The sequence below is a fragment of the Lycorma delicatula genome, chromosome 10, assembly GCF_047948215.1.
Source record: "Lycorma delicatula isolate Av1 chromosome 10, ASM4794821v1, whole genome shotgun sequence".
NCBI classification, from domain to species: Eukaryota; Metazoa; Arthropoda; class Insecta; order Hemiptera; family Fulgoridae; genus Lycorma; species Lycorma delicatula.
The window spans coordinates 53936708-53955101 of NC_134464.1; the positions used below are offsets into that span (position 1 = coordinate 53936708).

Below are 18394 nucleotides of genomic sequence, written 5' to 3' on the forward strand. Positions count from 1 at the left end.
GGCTATACCAGCCAAACCATATTCAACATGGATGAAGCTGGCCAGTTCTGGAGGCGATAAGCTGAGTTATTAAATCACTGATGTAAATGTCTACCGAGGTATTTACATCAGTGGCATTTTTACATCTCATAGTAATAATACTATGAGAAGTAAAGAGAGGGCGATAGACGACTCCCATTAAAGCCCAACAGGGCAAGGAACGGGGAGGGGTGGCGACCAGAACGTCACTAGGTGAGTGTCTTCCCCTACGGGATTGGGATGGCCTTTTCTGGAAGAAGATGCCTAAAAGAACTTTTATCGTGCGTGAATAGAAAACCTTTCCAGTTTTAAGGCCACCAAATATCGATTGACAATGACGGTTGGTGTGAATGCAGCTGGTGATTGTAAGTTAAAACCTCTCCTAGTTTATTGCTCAGAAAATCCAAGAGCATTAAAAAGTAAATCTAAAGCTGGCTTGTCTTTGATTTGGAAGTCAAATCGTAAAGATTGAGTGATAGCGTCCCTTTTTGAGGACTGGTTTGGTCATCACTTCATACCTGAATTTGGACTTTATTGCCAATCTAATCAAATTCCATTTAAATTCATACTGTTAATCAACAGTGCATCAGGTCATCCTCCTGCTACTTTAACTAAATTTGACACCAAATGATGTTGCATTTTTGCCACCAAATACAACCAGCTTGTTTCAACCAATGGACCAGGCAGTCATCAAAACATTCAAAGCTTATTACACAAGACGATCGATCATCTGTACATCTACATGAAGCTATGAGACAAAACATGAATTAGTTCTCTATTAAAGACTTTTGGAAAAAAATTAATATTTTATATGCCATGAGAATCATTGGACAATCTTGGAATGAGATTTTACAAGAAACTTTAAATGGCATCTGGAAAAACCTGTGTCCATTTTTTTTTACCACTGAAACTTAGGCGGAATCAGCACCAGAGCCTGATGAAATTGATAATGTGATTGAAGAAGTTGTCAATCTTGTCAGACAAATAAATTTAGAAGTGGATAGTGATGACGTTCAAGAACCGCTGGATTCACACAATCAGGAGCTGATAACTGATGAGCTCATGCATGAGCAAGAGCAAGACATTAAAGAATCTGATTCTTTAGAACCAGTTCAATTAGGAGATCAAATGACGGTTGAAAACTTGACAGAATGCCTCAGTTCAATTGAAAAAGGGTTACAAATTTTGGAAAACATGTCTCCAACGAAGAGCATATTCCTGCTACAAAATAAGGAATAAAAAAATCATTAGCATGCAACAAGGAAATTTTGTGTGAGAAGAAAAAATTGTTGATTCGTCAGACAACTTTGATTTTATGAAGCCTCTATGTCAAAATAACTTCGGTTTATGTATTATCGGTTTACTGTATTATCTAAGATTTTATTACAAATTTTTTTTCCAAATTATTGTTTTCTTTTGTCTCAGATCCCAATTAAACATAATTTGTATGTATTTATATGCAAAATTGTATTCCAACTTATGCGAATTCGACTTACACAATTATCGCTCAGTCCCACCTATCACATAAGTTCAGTGTATTACTGTACTTCCTTTACTTCAAACAAGGAAGTAAAAATTAAACTGCCCAGTCTAAAACATCTTGTTGGAATGATTTAAATCATCAAGAGTTAATTTTTTTTTATTGAAGAAGTTTTATCTTTTCAGTAACTAAAACGATTCTATCAGAAGATGAACTCCAACTGTCAGAACTCATTAATCCTTTTAATATTTAACAATATGGAAAACTATCCTAAGAATATCTACTTTCTGTTATTAAAGAAAAAAGTAACAAGTTTTTACCATGCTTTTTTTTAACTTTGTTGGCTACATAGTTTGAGCAAATCATCATCATTTCTTATTGTGTTGACATCTCTTCACCAATCTGGTTCCTCAGTCTAACTTATGCTACTTTTTTCTGATGGTTTCAAGTAAGATGTCTTCTAAATTCATTGTGCTAACACACTGGAATTGAAGGATTGCATCAGTTCTCCTGTCTCCAATATCCCGGATGATATGTTATGATGAGAATTTCCTTCAATGCCACTTAAAAGAATATGTAGTGTAGTGTGTGTGGGGGGGTCATCATCTGACAGGGGTTATTATTTGAACATTGACTGATATGGAATTCTTTTAACTTATATTTGACATAGAAAGTAATAAAGAGCAGTTCTTCATTTATTAAGTGATTTTATTGATTAGTTATTTTTGCTGCTGTGCCAGTCAGAGATTGATAAGTTTAAATTTTCATAAATTTTATTTATGATAAATTTCTTAATAATAATGACTACCGTTATTATATTTTTATATTTAGAAAAACATTATTGTACTATTAACAATTTTACGAACAATTAATTGAATTTGAATGTTAAAATATAAAGTTAAAAAATTACAGCCATGGAATTCAACAATGAGTGTTGGTGCATACTGTATCAAAATTTTGAACATGATTCTATTCAGACTGGGATTGATAGCGAGTGTAGAGCAACAAATATTAATCTGTTGCTCTACACTCGCCCCCCTACTTATATTAGCTCCCTTCTTTTGTAAAATGATGCTAAATAATACACAAAATAAAGGAAATAACTGATTTTGTCATGTAATATTAAGGCAAATTAGTTTATTGTTTTATAACATTTTAATACATGGTTAGAAAAAAATTAGCTTAATTTCTTTTATTACTTATTTCTTTTAAATACATTCTGTACTTAAAAATATGAATAAATTATTTTCAATTTTAAAAACAACATTGTTTTTGTTATTTCTTACATTCATTTAAAAAAATCTCCAAATCCATTAAAACTAAATCCAGTATATCTACTTCCTTATTATTTTGAGAGAACAGCCTTTTAACAATTTCACTGTGTTCCAGAAAGAAAAATATAATTTTAAACTGGAACTTTAATCTAAAAAAATATATTCACCAAAATTAACTACATATAAAAATTAAAATTTGTTTTATTTATTTAATATATATAAAAAATAAATTAATAATAGATCACTGCTTTTTTCACCTTAATGCAGCCATCATCAGTAACTGAGGGACCTAAATTTGATAAATACTTTTTTTTAAATTATGAACCATACTTTATTTATCAATTATGAATGAAACATACCATTTAAAGCAGATATTAAATTTATTTCAAATAGAACACTGCAAATGAAATATAACACCACTGCATAATGCTAAATAATTCTATTATGCAGTGATGAGAGTGGAGCTGCACTGCAACACATGCCTTTGTTAACAATAACTATTCTTTCACCAGGGACTACATTTTAGTGAAAACCTAAAATGCATATAGTGAAAGAAATGGAATATTTTGATGCCAAAGTTAATATTTTAAGGGTACAGATAGCAAGAAATTCAGATCCTTGGGAATGTACAAAAACTTTGAAGCCAAGGAACTTATCATAAACCCACAACAAGAATCACCAAAATTTAAATCTAATGTGATATGTAAAAAGTGTGTAAACATCATTTTATGCAAATTCATCTAATATAAAATAATGATAATATAAATACACTAAGAACTTACTTGTTCTTTTTCTAGTTGTAAGATTTTTTCATGCACATCTTTAGATAATTTTCCTTGAAACTGTTCCAAAAGATCCTCAACTTTCTGCACTAGAGCAATATCTTTAATATCATAATTATCAAAAGAACCAGCATTTGCATCAAAAGCTCTTTCATCAGTATACTGATGTTTCTGATTTGACTTAATTTTAAATGAAGTACTAGAACTTAATTCTTCATTGCTTACTGTATCCTCTAAAGGTGACACTGAATTACCTGAATCCTCCTTTGTTACACTTTTGTTTTCAATTCCTAACTGTAAATCAATTTTTAATACGTCTCTATTTTCTTTTAAATCTTTACTTTTTTCATTTATAATATTAGTATCTTCGTTATGATCATCATTTGATAAATCACTATATTTATTGTTTTCATTTATTTTTTTATTAGCACGATTATTACTTAATTTACTATTATTAGATTCTTTTGTGTTTTTGATATCGATTAGGAACTCATTAGAACATTTTTCATTAACCTGTTCATCATTAGATAAACTTAAGTCACTATTCTCTAAACTAATATTACCTTTACTAATAAAGTCTCCGGATCTTTTAGAATAGACTACTTCATCAGAAGAACCTCTTTTATCAAACATTTCTTCATCGATAAGATAATGTGTTTTGTATTCTTCATTAATAGATTTATTTTGAAATCTTTTTTTATTAAATAATTTCTCATTATCAATCAACAGCAGTTCTTTTTTCTTAGTTTGATTTATATTTAAACTTTTATCGCTTTTATTTAAAATTGCCATTTCTTTTTTAGTTTCATTTATATTCGGTGTCTGCGATTGAGTTTTAATATCTTTTAATAAATAATCAATTGTGGATTTTACTACTTTACCGCAAGTTGAACTTTTGATTTGTTTATTAGTTGATGTTAATTTTTTATAATTATCCGTCATCATATCAGACATTGTATAATCTTTGACAGAGATAATTTCAGAATCAGGTGTTTTATTTATATCATTATCACATGAAAATGAATTAGATTTGATTTCAACAGAATTATTTTTATTAGGATCACTATTTTGTTTGTTTATCCCGCTACTATTTACATCAGAATCTATATGCCATAAGTCATCAGTTTTATAATAATTGTTATTATCAGATTCATCAACTATATTTAAATTTTCACCAATAGTTTTTGTTTCATTCAACAGATCATTGACATATTCATCTGCATCTATCTCACTTTTTTTTAACTGAACTAAACGATTCATCAATTGTGTTTCTTCTTTAATATTTGGCTCAATTTTATCTTTTTTATTATTTTCTTCTAACCAATTTGTCTTCTTTATTATTTTGTCAGTAGGATACACTTTTAAACAGTCTTTACCAGTATTACTTAATTTTGTTTTTGTTTCAAATTTATCAAGCAATGCTTCTTCTGATGTCTTACTTGATGGCTGATTTTGTTCAGGAGATATATCTGAAAAATATAAACAGAAAGAAAAACTTTAAATAAAGATTAATATAAAATTATTGGATTTATTAAAAAATTTAACCTGAATTGACATTATTCTTGCATCACAGATAGGAAATTAAATTTAAATAATCTGTAATCTACGCAAAGCACCATCCATCTTAAAATTACACACTTTAACACTTATGTGATGGCATTTGTATAAAGAAAGTGCCACACCGCATACAGAATATTATCAGAAACAATTTTATAAATGTTGAGTTAATCACATGACCCTCCTGGAATTTTCATCAAAACCTTTAGCGTTTATATAGATCTAAAATTAATTTTTTTAAAAATTTGGATTGAATGGTTAATTTTTTTAGCTGAAAACAGGTAAATAAAAATATCACAATGAATTTATCCATCATATATTGCACTGTTTATCTACCATTAAAATGTAGTTATTTTATGTTATAAATTAAACATTTCCCTATGATTTATTTTTATGAGATTTATAAAATCTCTAAAAGATTTGTTTCCTACTGGTAACTATAAGTATTTAAAAAAAAAAAGTAAAAATACATACAGATATGTAAAGTAAAAATATATTGTGCTTATTACTATACAAAGAAGAAGTCAATGTAGTCACAAAAAATGTACTGCCTTCATTTTTATCTTGTTTGGGTTTTGTTAAAACCCCAATAAGAAAATTGTATTAATAGCAGAACAGGTTTCAAACTGTAAAAACATAATGATTTTTTAACAACTAGATCATTACACTAAAAATATATTTAGTCTTTATATAAATGCATTATATTTCTATCAACAAGTGCTACAAAAGGAAAAAATTCCCTCCTTTAAAGTATTAACAAACAAAACTAGCACACTGATAAATGAAATAAATATGTTTTCAAAATTACAAGTTTACAAAAAATATGTATTTACCATAAAACCAGTTCTGCCAAAAGAGCAGTCATAAAAAAAGTACCAAAATTAAAAAAGAATAGTTACAAAATCAATTACAGAAAATATATGTCAAATATGTAGGAGTAGAAGAGGCTGCAGTATCTATGCAGAGATCTTTTTGAGATGGTTAAAAGTAATATCTATAAAAAAATGTTGCAAAAGCCCCTCATAATAATTTTTTAACTCTGAAGGGTCACTAACAAAGAAAATTCTGTTTATAAACTTTGGAAAATTCTCACTGCTTTTAAAAGAAGTCCAGAAAATTTTAAGATACTTTTGTAAATTTTTATTACACAAAAGTACAAAAGGAAAAAAGTAAATGTAAGTGAAGACTGGCATTCTACAAACATCTGACAAGAATGGATTCAAACAGACTTACAAAGATCATTTTTGACAAGTGTAATGGTGACAAAACAAACATTAAGTGGTTCAAGCAAGTTAAAGAGGACCGAAGGGTACCAAACATACACGTAACAGATTTCAAAGATAGAAGGGATCTTAGGAAAAAAATCTTAGAATTCAAAGGGATCCAGAAGGAAAAGAAAGAATCCGCTAACTTAAAGTGGTCAGAAAAAAGCAGGAAACAGTAAGTGAAATAATGAAATAGTATTCGAGAGCTAAAAAACTAGTTAAAAATTAACTATTCTGTGTGATCCTACAGCGACTGGTGTCAGATAAAAAAACATAAGAATAACTAAATAAAAAAATAAAAAACTACAAAATAATTCACAATTCAGAAAGCATTAATGAGAATTATCTGAGGATATATTTAGGAAAGGAAAGAATTGCTTCTATAATTAACTCTAATCAGAGACTATAAAATAAGCGGGCAAGTCAGGTAATCAGTGTAGCTGATAAGATTTTTGATACTATACAAACAGAACACCCTATAATATGGAAATTCAATTGGAGAAACCTTATTTAAAAAATGTTAATGATGTGTATTTCAGCTGTCCTAAATGCAGCTGTTAAGATACTATTTGTAAAATGATTGGGGATGATAATCTGCAAAATAATGAATTTATCAGGATACGTGAGGGATCTTCATTTACAGAGAAACCTGCAAGTAAAAGCAGTATGCCAGAATAAAGGGTAGTAAAATAACATTTTTTCTGATAGTCAGGAGCAGCAACTTGCAGAGAACATTAGATTATAATCTTTCTTTAATTTTAGAGTAATGGAAACTGTGATGCCAAATGCCTGTATTGGGACAGTGTTGACCGTGCTTTGGGTCGGGATTTAAGTCGGCTGACTAAAGGGGATTTTACTGTCTTAATTGCTAGTACTAATAATATAACAAATAAGGAATCCTCATTTTATAGTATTATAAAACTATTAAAATATTTTTTGCCAGACTGAAATACACTGATGCCATTATTGGAACTATACCACACACGTATGAGGATAGCATATTAAATAAAAAAATTCAAGTGATTAATGAACAAATTAAAAAGCTAGTTTCTCAGTTTGGAAATGTGAGTTTGTTGGAGTTCCATCAGCTATACAGACATCAAAGGTTTCACTTCAATTTAGAGGGAAGTCTAACTATCAGGAAGATGGTTGTTAACATAATAAATAGCCACCTAATGGTAGACTTGGATGACGATAGTGAATGTGATGTAACACCTTTTAACACAGACAAGATGTCTTCATCAAAGAGGCAGTTTTTAATGACTTTGCTTTTATCAGGAATAAGGGAGTTTCCTTTGCTTGGGTTTGCTGATGAGGTTGAACTTCAGAATCTGAAGTTCAACCTCATTTTGATCAGAAAGAGCAAATAAGGGCCTGTTTCATTAAGACCAGAAAACAGTACAAGCTGGCTACCTCCAAATCCAGAAGGGACTGTTAAAGGCAGCTCTGTGAAGAAATTGATAGTGACATCTGGGGACAGGGATACCAGATCATCACCAAGAAATTCAAGTGTACACTGTCGGTCCTTATGGATGGTCAGCTGCAACGTTGTGTGGCAGTGCTCTTCCCAGCAAGTGGTGACGTCAGAAGAAAGGAAACTGTTGCCGAACTTATTGCTTGGTTTACTTGGAGGGGTTGATGACAGCCAAAGGATGAAGTCTGGGAAGAGTCCTGGGCCAGGCCTGTGATTACATGGCACCATATAAGGTGTTGGAAGAATTCAACCAAGTCATAGTCAACAAGCATATACAAGAGCACTGCAAGGATTCTAGGCTGGAGTTGATCAGGAAGGAAGGGCATCCTACTGATGACCCTTCAGCCTATAGGTTATTATGCTTGATTAACAACTTTATGAAGTTGTTTGAAAAGATACTGGTTGTTCAGCTTGACGATAACATTGAAAGATGCGGTGGATTGGACCCAAACCAATTCAGGTTTCAAGTAGACTTCTGGAAGGTTGTTGTCAAACAAGCACGGTGGACTGGGAGTTGGTTAGGTTGACACACAAGTGGTATACTCTGATACTCATCTTCTTTGAAGTTAGGAGTGCTTTCAGCAGCCTAATACGGTCATTGGTCTTCAAGTTGCTCACAGATAAGGGGATTGACGCCTACCTTAGGAGAGTGCTGCAATCCTATCTCTGCCAAAGGATTTTTGTCGCATCTGGTTTCAGTGGCCGGGTCAGGTTTACAGTTGATCAGGGTATGTCACAGGTTCTGTTCTGGATCTTCTATTGTGGAATATGGTTTATGATGGAGTCCTCAGGCTTGCATTCTCTGAAGGAGTTGTTCCTGTAGCCTTTGCTGATGATTTAGTCCTGGTCATGGTGGCCAGGACCGAGCAGTTAGTGATAGACAGGGGCAACAAAGCCATTGAGCTAGTCAGTGATTGGCTACTCAATAAAGGGCTGGAACTGGTCCTGAAGAAGACCAAGGGGCAGCCAATTTCCTTCTGGATGCAGGGTGTGTCTGTACTTCCCATTACTTTGGTAAAGTACCTCGGGATTTGACTAGACAAGAGGTGTTCCCTTCAGAGACATACTGCCAAAGCTGCAATGAGACAGAGAAGACTGTGACCATACTTAGCAGGTTTATCAGTAATGTCCGTGGTCCTAGGTTATCTAAAAGGCACATTTATTCAAGCATTATCAACACAATAAGAGTTGATGAAGCTCAACACTGAACGTGCTAGGATGATGACCCTGAAGCAGGTTCAGAGAAAAATGTTTCTGAGAATCTGCTCTAGTAGAGGACTGTATCGTCAGAGGCAGTGTTCATTATTGTTGGTATGTTGCCAATGGGCTTGTTGGCCAGATTCAGAGACGACTGCTACCACAGGAAGAATAGGACCATATCCTAAGATATTCTTCTGAACTGGTGGCAGAATAGGTGGGAGACAACAGCAAAGGGTAGATGGATGTTTAAATTAATAAATAATTTTCTCCCGTCAGTCGATACGGATTATGGGAAAGTAGATTATTTCTTAACCCAGTTCCGCTTGAGGCATGGCTATTTCAGGTTGTACCTGTTTCAGCATGGATACAATGAAAACAATTTGTGCCCATACTGCAGCACCCTTAATGATGTCATGCATGTTATCTTCATGTGCGAGGGGTGGACAGATTCAAGGTGCAGTGTGTGGCAGTGACAGATTCTCTTGACACTAACAATATTGTTAAATCGAGCATGACAACAACAATATTAGATGGTGAGTGGCAGAAGTATAGGATAGAGGGACAGCTGCAGGGATAGGATGTGTTCATCCATGTACTGACATGGGTGTGTGTTCTCTGTTGATGCCCATGGGACTCCACTGAGTTCCTCCTTCACCTTTCAGTCTGACGATCACGCTGCAGAGGGACATCCTACAGTGGGGAGGGTGAATTCATCCACAACCAGTCATGGATGGGGGTAACTCCATTGATCCCCGCAGGACTCTGATATCTCACTATCTGGTTTTGGTGGGTCCAGTTTTCATGTGTTGCTGAGGTGGAAAGGTTTTAGTTGGTGAGAGCCTGACACTGCTGTTCTGTGCGGGCAGACTACAACGGGTAGAGCTTTTCCTTCCTCCAACAAAAAAAAAAGTTTTACTCATAAAAGCATCTGTGAAATGTTGTGTGAATTCTTATAAGTTATTTATATAAAAGTTATTCTTATAATGTATTTTTATAAGTTATGATGAATCCATAGATTTAAAAAACTTATTATATAAAATAGTAAGTTTACACTTGTATTAAACTTACTATTTTGATATGTTTATAAATTATTTTTGATAATAATTATGATGCAGATGCGTGCATACAGAATGAGAGAGAGAGGGTTTGAGAGAGAGAGAGAGAGAGAGAGACCAACAAGCAACACCTGAATATGTAAGTGAACTTTCATAATTTTTAAAAATGAAAAAAATTATTAATACTTACCAACAAATCATTAATTTATCTATTAATAATATTTATCTATACATAATTTATTTATTTAAACAAATCATAATATTTATCAACATATCATGCTACTAAATAACTACAATAATGATATTCAATCAACTTGCCTAATGAACTCCCTGCATTTAGTTTTTCATCATCCACATAATCATGATCATCAGAATCAGAATCCCAGTTCCCTTTATCTTCAGAACTCTAAAAAAAAAAAAAATTTTTTTAGATTACAAATATAAATTCACAAGATGTATAAATTAGTATCACTAGCGATTTACTGCTCAGAGACACTGTAGAATGCTGGTTCAAAACAGTTAAAGCGTCACTGGCCTGAAACAGTTCTGGCCAGTTAAAGGTGGAGATTATTTTATATGCAGTGCCAGTTAAGTTCAAGGGAACCATTCCTGGGAGAATGATGTTAATTTAATTCCAAAGAAAGGAATCTGGTAACAGGAATTCAAATTTTGTTTAAAAAGCTGGATATAATTCCTGGTACCAGGTTCCTTCTTTTTTTTAAATTAAATTAACATTCTCCCAGGAATTGTTCCCTTGAACTTAACTGGCACTGCCCGTAAAATAATCTCTGAAGAAAAATATTATTGATAATAAAGCCATTGTTTTCTTTAATGATTCTCACAAATGTAAAAACCATTTTTTAGTTGACAAAGCATTCTTACAAGAACATGTAACATTAGCTACATCATACTTTGATAAAATTTGTGAATAAAGTTTTTATATTTATTAATCTTCAATTCATAATTCCCCAGATTGGTGGATGATATATATTACATCAGTTCTTCCTTTCCTATGAATGTATATTATTCACTTTGCACTGGATTCATTTTCCATTTTTTTTTCCAACTACTTTTTCTATAAAATTTTTTTCTCAATATTTTTCTACAGTAATAAAAATTATGTTTTTATTTGTCCTTAATAAGTGTCAAATCTTTATTTCTTATTGTTAGGTTTATATGTTTGGTTCATAATTAGCGATATTAAACATAGCAAACATTATTAACTCAGAATTTTAAACCGTTTACAAAGAATTTTACATAATATATATGTAAAATATATATTATGTAAAATTTTAAATTTTAATTTAAAATTAGTTTTTAAATTTCAGTTTTTAATTTCTAAAATTAGCAAAACTGAGTAAATTAATTTAAGAAAAATAAGTAGTAAATAGATTTGAAAAAAATTGATTTGCATTGATAGTACACAGAAAAAAAAAAAAATTACTTAATTCAAACTTAAATTTTTTTATTTTTACACAATCAGTCATGAAAACTTACTTTTTGTAATAATCAAAAGTTGAGTCCCTCTGAATGGTTATTATCATATTGCATAATTAATATTATTATTAAAATAATATAATATGATGGTTCTTGAAGTAGATGGAGTCAGTTTTGAATAATAACATTTATAAATACTGTTTTAGGCACAAGAAATTTTATTGCATTTAAAATGTAACTTTATACGGTGAATTTAAAAACACAATCTGAAGTTTTCCATCACTTGCAGTTTTTGTGAGATAAAATTTTTTAAGTATTGCTTTGGCAGAATTCTGTGTATTTTTTAGATATAAATTATGTACATAAAAGAATATTTTAAATGATTTCTAACAGAGGGTGGACACAAATGTAACACTATGTCATATGAAGCTATATGTAATGGATTTTCTTTTAGTGATAGAACTTTGAATTGAAATAAAACACATAAAAAGGTAAGTTTGAAGCCAATTTTGTTTTTATCTGAAAGATAATTTTCTGACATTTTTAATAATAATTTCCGGCATATGTCCCCCATGATTAGCTTCGATGAACCAGATTCAATCATTCAAATTTTGAACCACTTTTTCAAATAATTGGGGATGTATTTTGTTAATAACACGAGTTACGTTTGCTTTAAAAGCATCAATTGTTGCTGGTTTATCAGCATAAACCAGAGAATTCACATATCCCCAAAGAAAATAATAATCCACTGGTGTTAGGTCACATGATCTTGGAGGCCAATTCACTGGACCATTTCATGAAATAATTTTGTCGCTAAATTGTTGTTTCAATAAATTGATTATTTGGATAGCAGTATGAGGTGTGGCACCATCCTGTTGAAACCAAAACTGTTGCAAGTTAAATGCCATGCAAATCTGGAAACAAATAATCACTGATCATTGATCAGTAATGATCACCACCGACAGTAACATGCGTTCCGGCCTCATTTTTAAAGAAATAAGGACCGATGATGCCTCCATCATGTAACCCACACCATAAAGTGTATTTTTGAGAATGTAATGGAGACGTAAATTTCCTGAGGATTGGTCTCCATATATGGTAATTGTGCTTGTTGACATAACCATTTAACCAGAAATGAGCTTCGTCACTTAACAAAATTTTTCGATAAAAAAGTAGATCGGTTTCCAGTGGATTTAGGCACCATTCACCAAACAAACTACGCTTACTATGGTCTTGCGGCTTCAGTTATTGCACCAACTGCATCTTGTAAAGTCATAGACAAAGATCTTTACGTAAAATTTTCCATGTAGTAGATGGACAAAGTCCAAGTTGTTGAGAATGCGATGAATAGACACATCTAAATATTCTTCAACACTATCAGATAGCACTGATATTTTTGTCTGTATGTACAGTCTTTGTCTTGTTGTTAGTTTTTCATTGAATAAAGTAAATGGTTTTCGAAAATTATCAATAGTTCGACGAATACGTTTGATGATTATGTGTGCCATAAAAATTACGAAGTGTTCTTTACGTTTGGCGAACAAAACATTGATTTTGGAAATATATTTCCACAATTTATAAACATTGTTGCGGCATCAGTTTTTCCATAATCATTTGCCAATGCTCACTGATCTGAAATGACAAAATGTCATCAAAACATAACAAGTGACAGCTATCGCTATCAAAAGTTCTATCACTCTAAAAAAGACCCCCATTACATGATGATTCAATTACTGTAGATTCTTACATGTCAGCACAGAGCAGTCTTCTGAGTCATTCAATTAATACATCAGCACTAATTAAACATTCACTCTGTAAGTGTGTATTGTAATTTCATTCTGTTTTGTGAATTACAGTTACAGTCATGATTGTTGAGTTAGTAAATAATATGCCAAGAAAGTGTATACATGATCTGGATAACTTCTGTTACTTGTGTGAGGATCTGATGTTTAAAAAACAAAGATGAAGTGTGACTCCACTAGTTTAAAAAATGTTATCAACAATACTTATGCTGTAAGGTTGGAAATCAAGATGATAAGAACTGGACTCCCCATATCTGCTATATGACCAGTCTGAAACATCTGACAGACTGGACCAGGGGTTATCAGCATATGAGTATTGCCAAACCGATGTTGTGGCAAAAACCACAAGAGTGTTTGTCAGACTGTTATTTCTGCATTACGATAAAAGGGATAAGTAGTAAATCCAAACCCACAGTGCAGTACCCATATTTACCATTTACTATAAGGCCAAATGTTATGTCATGTTGAGGACTTATCTGTACTGCATTCTTCAGCCAAGATATCTACCATTAGAAGATGATCCTACTTTTGAATACAATCGTCTTACCATAAACCTCATCTGATAAATCAAGCTGAATTAAACAACCTTTTTCAGAATTTATATTCTGAAAAAAAAAATAATTTAGTGTACTGTAACAATATTTGTGGTGTCGTAGTTGCACTTCATGTACAAAACTGCAGAGAATGGAGGCTCTTCGAGTATTCTTCAAAAGACGATTTAAAGACTGTCCTTCACCATGGCAACAAATTTCCTTCTGTGTTGTTAGCTTACAGATCTAACATGAAAGAAACATATGACAATATGAAAATCCTGTTACAAAAAATTCAATACAAGTACTATATGTTGTGATTTAAAAGTTAATGCATTATTAATGGGTTTGCAGTTTGGCTATACGAAAATTTGTTGCATTTTTGCAAATGCAACAGCAGGAACAAGATAAATCATTATACCAGAAAGGTATGGCCAAATCATGAAGCGTTTACGCGTGGATAGAAAAATGCTGTATATTCCCCACTAGTTAACTCTGAAATGATTCTTCTACCTCCAGTTCATATAAAATCAGGGATTTTCGAAAACTTTGCTAAGGTGATGGATAAAAGTGGTGCTGAAGTTCATTATTTGAAAGAAAAATTTCCTCATGTTAGTGATGCTAAAATCAAGGAAGGAATTTTTGTGATCCCATATAACAACTTCGATTAGAGAAGGACAATTTGAAAAACTGTGAAGCCTAGTCAAAAGATCAGCATGCAGGTCATTTAAAAGTGTTCTGTAAAACCTTTTAGGAAATCATAAATCCCTGTGACACTGAGGGTAAATTATTAGTCGTATAAACATATGTGGTGCAATATGTCCCTAAAAATTCATTTCTTGGATTCATACCTGGATTTCTTTCTAAACAATCTTGGCACTGTCAGTGATAGGATTGTGATATGCTTCAACCAGCAAATGAAAAAAACATTCCAGCAACAATGAAGTATGCTCACAATTTGTTGTCAAGGTACTAAAATGGGATGTTCCAGATCTCAAACATAAAAATAAAACAACAACGTTGTAGTAGTAGTTTAGGTTAAGTTGAATAATGCCCTACATCCATGTAAATTCTTACATTTCTTTCAAAGTTTATCTATGTATCACAAAGAAACAATGAGTGATGGAGAAATTCTGTTTACATATTTGAATTCAGCATGAAAAGTTTTAGTGGATCACATATTTTGTTCCTTTTGCAAAAAAAAAAATAATTTAGTTTTGTTTATCTGTGTAATAATAATAAAATAAAATAAAAAAAATAAATAAAATAAAAAATAAATAATAAAATAATATATTAAAATGTAACATAATGGTACTTACTGTAGATGGAGTCTGTTCTGAATCGGGTAATTCAAATCGAATATCTAGAGGCTGTTTTTCAAAATCAGCAAATCTTACGCTACGTTTTTTTTCTTCTTCTAATTCTTGATTACGAAGCTGAGCTTTCTCTTCTGCTAAAAAAAAAAAAAAAAAATAGTTTACATTACTTTCAATGTTAAAATGAAAATCAAAGTGATTTTTTTTTTATTGAGATTATTAACAAAATACATTAACTTAATGTTTGCATGTGGGAATATAATTCAAACCTGGAAGCTTTTGGATTTAATACAAATATTAATACTTTACCACTTACATCAACATATGTAATATGTATAGCCTATACATATTCATTTTTTCCTACTAATGATGGTAAGCATAAAAAATCTAACAATGAAATTCCAAGAATAGTGGTTAAAAAAATTCATGAAAAAGATTGTTAGTAAATTGTACTTGTTTTAATAATCTCTTTGCATTTTTGAGCCAGAATAATTGAAACAGCTAAAAAATCAAACACTAATTTTTTTATTTATTAAATTTTTTGAATCTGTTAAGAAAATCTGAGTGTGTACACAGCATGCACATTGTGATATAATACAAAATTAAAATCTCTGATCTCATTTGTCTATACAATAAAATACAATATAAATACAATAAAATGTATGAATATAAATGAATAATACTTGAATATTTAAATTCTATTAAACAAATAAACTAGTACAGTATATTGAGATAAGAAATATCTTACCTTAATTTTTCCATGAAAGTACTTTTGCGGGATCCTTCATCCTCAGTCATGACTGAAATAATTCTGTTATTGTAAAATAAAAATACTAAAATAATGAAAATTGCTTATTAATTTACATTGTGCTGCTACCTGTAAATGAATACGCTATTTTCATTATTTTAGTATTTCTATTTTAAAATTTTTATTATGCAATAATGGAATTATTTCAATCATGACTTAGGATGCAGGATCGAGGTAAAGTACTTTCATGGAAAATTAAGAGAAGATATGTCCTGAATCGAAATATTCTGTATTAGGAGGTTTATTTAATAGAATTGAAATATATTTAACAGCACAAAGGAATAATATGAATTTTAAAAAAATTAATTTCGGTAAAATAATACTTGAATAATTTATACATGTACATGATTTGTGTTAAGTTAAATAACACATACAAAATAATGTTTTTAAAAGAATACACACTGAGTCTTCTACGAATTACAATTTTTTACCTTTTATTACATAATTTATAACTTTGATAAAATTAAAATTTCTAAGCATAACTGAACATAGCATGAGGAATTTTGTTTGTTATACTGTACATTAATAAACAATGCAAACAGTCAGTAAATCACTATCAATAGCATTATGCTGTTTGAAGCAAATGAAATATGAGTATAATAAATTATATTAACTGTACTCAATGACTAAAACTGTTTTACAGGTACTTAATAATTCTCAAAATTTGAATGTCCCACTCACAAGTAAAGTATAAAACCGTGCCTTCTATGGTATCATTAAGGAACTAGTTTAATGCTTATTGGAATGGAAGTTTATAATGTAAATTTTTTTTAGATTTTATTCATGGTATTTCATGACTGCCAACATGAATGCCACAAAACAGCTGAATTTGTGTTAAATTTTGTTGGACAGTAGTGTTGAAATTAACTTTTGGTGATGAAACTAGGGACTTAAAAGTAGTTTAAGCATTTAAAAGAATGGTGAAACATGTAATAGAGACAATGAATCTGGAGTTTCTTCAGCTGGCATCACCGATGAAAATATTGCCTATGTTATGAAAAAAATCAAAAATATCATCAACAAACAATTCACAATGTTAGTGAACCGTTAAATTTGTCACTGAAGTAAACTATTTTGAAAGATTAGAATGTGAAATATTTATGCCCTATCTGCTCTAATGCAAGGAGAGGTCATAAACAAACATTATATCATTCCCCATCACCTCACTTACCTGTGATAAATAAATAAATCTTTTATTCTGATTGATACATAGATCGCATCATAAATGGAGAGATATGCTTCATGGATAAAAAAAGACAGTGCCCCAGTATTTAACTGGACAGATCAAAGGAAACAGGCGTTTAACCTTAATCAGAGCATCATGACAAAATACACTATTAATTATAGAATAATAAATAGAAATGATAAAAATCCATATATATTATTTAAAATATAAACACATGAAATAATATTAAGGTAAATAGAAGAAGATATTATATAAAAATAAGTATAATAAAATCACAACTTATAAGGTATTAATAAAAATTATTTGATCAAATATTTATGTACATGCTGAACGGGATACAATGTTCAGGGTTTTTTAAAACTCATTGACAGAGTAATATTGTATAAAAGGGAATATTTTAATTGATTTAAAAAAAAATTTAGAGAGAAAATCTTTAAAATGGTTTAGTAAGCTATTGAAAATTGGCAATGGCAACATAGAAAGGCCTTTTCTTAGTATTTAGTTTATTAAATGTCAGTCTATATAATCCACAGTTATGGGTGCCAAAAAATTATGTGACAACTCATTTTTGTATCTTGAAAACTTTTGCTCATTGCGGTTATTTCATGCATGAAATAACAGCAGCGAGCAATAACAAATTATTATTTCACGCTATTATTTTTCGTAACCATATTTTATGCTCATTGTCATTAAATATTTCATTCTCATTGTCATATTTCAATTTCACTCATCAAGAGGGAAATAACAACATATTTCAAGTGTACAAATTCTATGAAAAGGAGTTAAGAATTAATCATAATATTATTGTAGTTTGGAAGAATGACATTTACGCAAATAACTACAAACTGCACAACTGGAGGCTAGGAACTAACAGTTGAAACCAAATGAATCCTCATTTTTAAAAGAAAAAATATTAGCAAAATGGGCTGCATGCAATGAAATTCAAATTTTAAGCAATTAAAAACATAACGTTATTAACATTTTTGTAGTTAACGGTTTTATAGAGCATTTTATAATCCTAAAACAGTGGTAGTTCACAGAAGAACTTAATATAACTGTAACACAGTTAGAAGTTTAATCAGTAACTTTCTGGGTGAGTTTATGGTGTGACATAACAGTAAATAAATAAATAAATAATCAATACATTATCTAGATAGCAACAAATTTATAGATTACATTTGATGTCAGTAATGGTAGGTTTACTATTCTC

General features: G+C 30.8%; 1 protein-coding gene across 3 annotated transcripts in view; it reads right to left on the bottom strand.

Moving 5' to 3' along the window:
* LOC142331035 (uncharacterized) overlaps positions 1 to 18394 on the bottom strand; it is a 160701-nt gene that overhangs the window by 89837 nt on the left and 52470 nt on the right. For 2 of the 3 annotated variants that reach the window (XM_075376638.1, XM_075376636.1), the window contains exons 7-9: positions 15194 to 15327; positions 10424 to 10511; positions 3555 to 5023 (exon numbers count right to left, since the gene is read on the bottom strand). In XM_075376638.1, coding sequence (XP_075232753.1) covers positions 3555 to 5023; positions 10424 to 10511; positions 15194 to 15327 — 1691 coding nt within the window. The remainder of the gene's footprint in view (positions 1 to 3554; positions 5024 to 10423; positions 10512 to 15193; positions 15328 to 18394) is intronic. The other variant, XM_075376637.1, reaches the window with a different exon arrangement.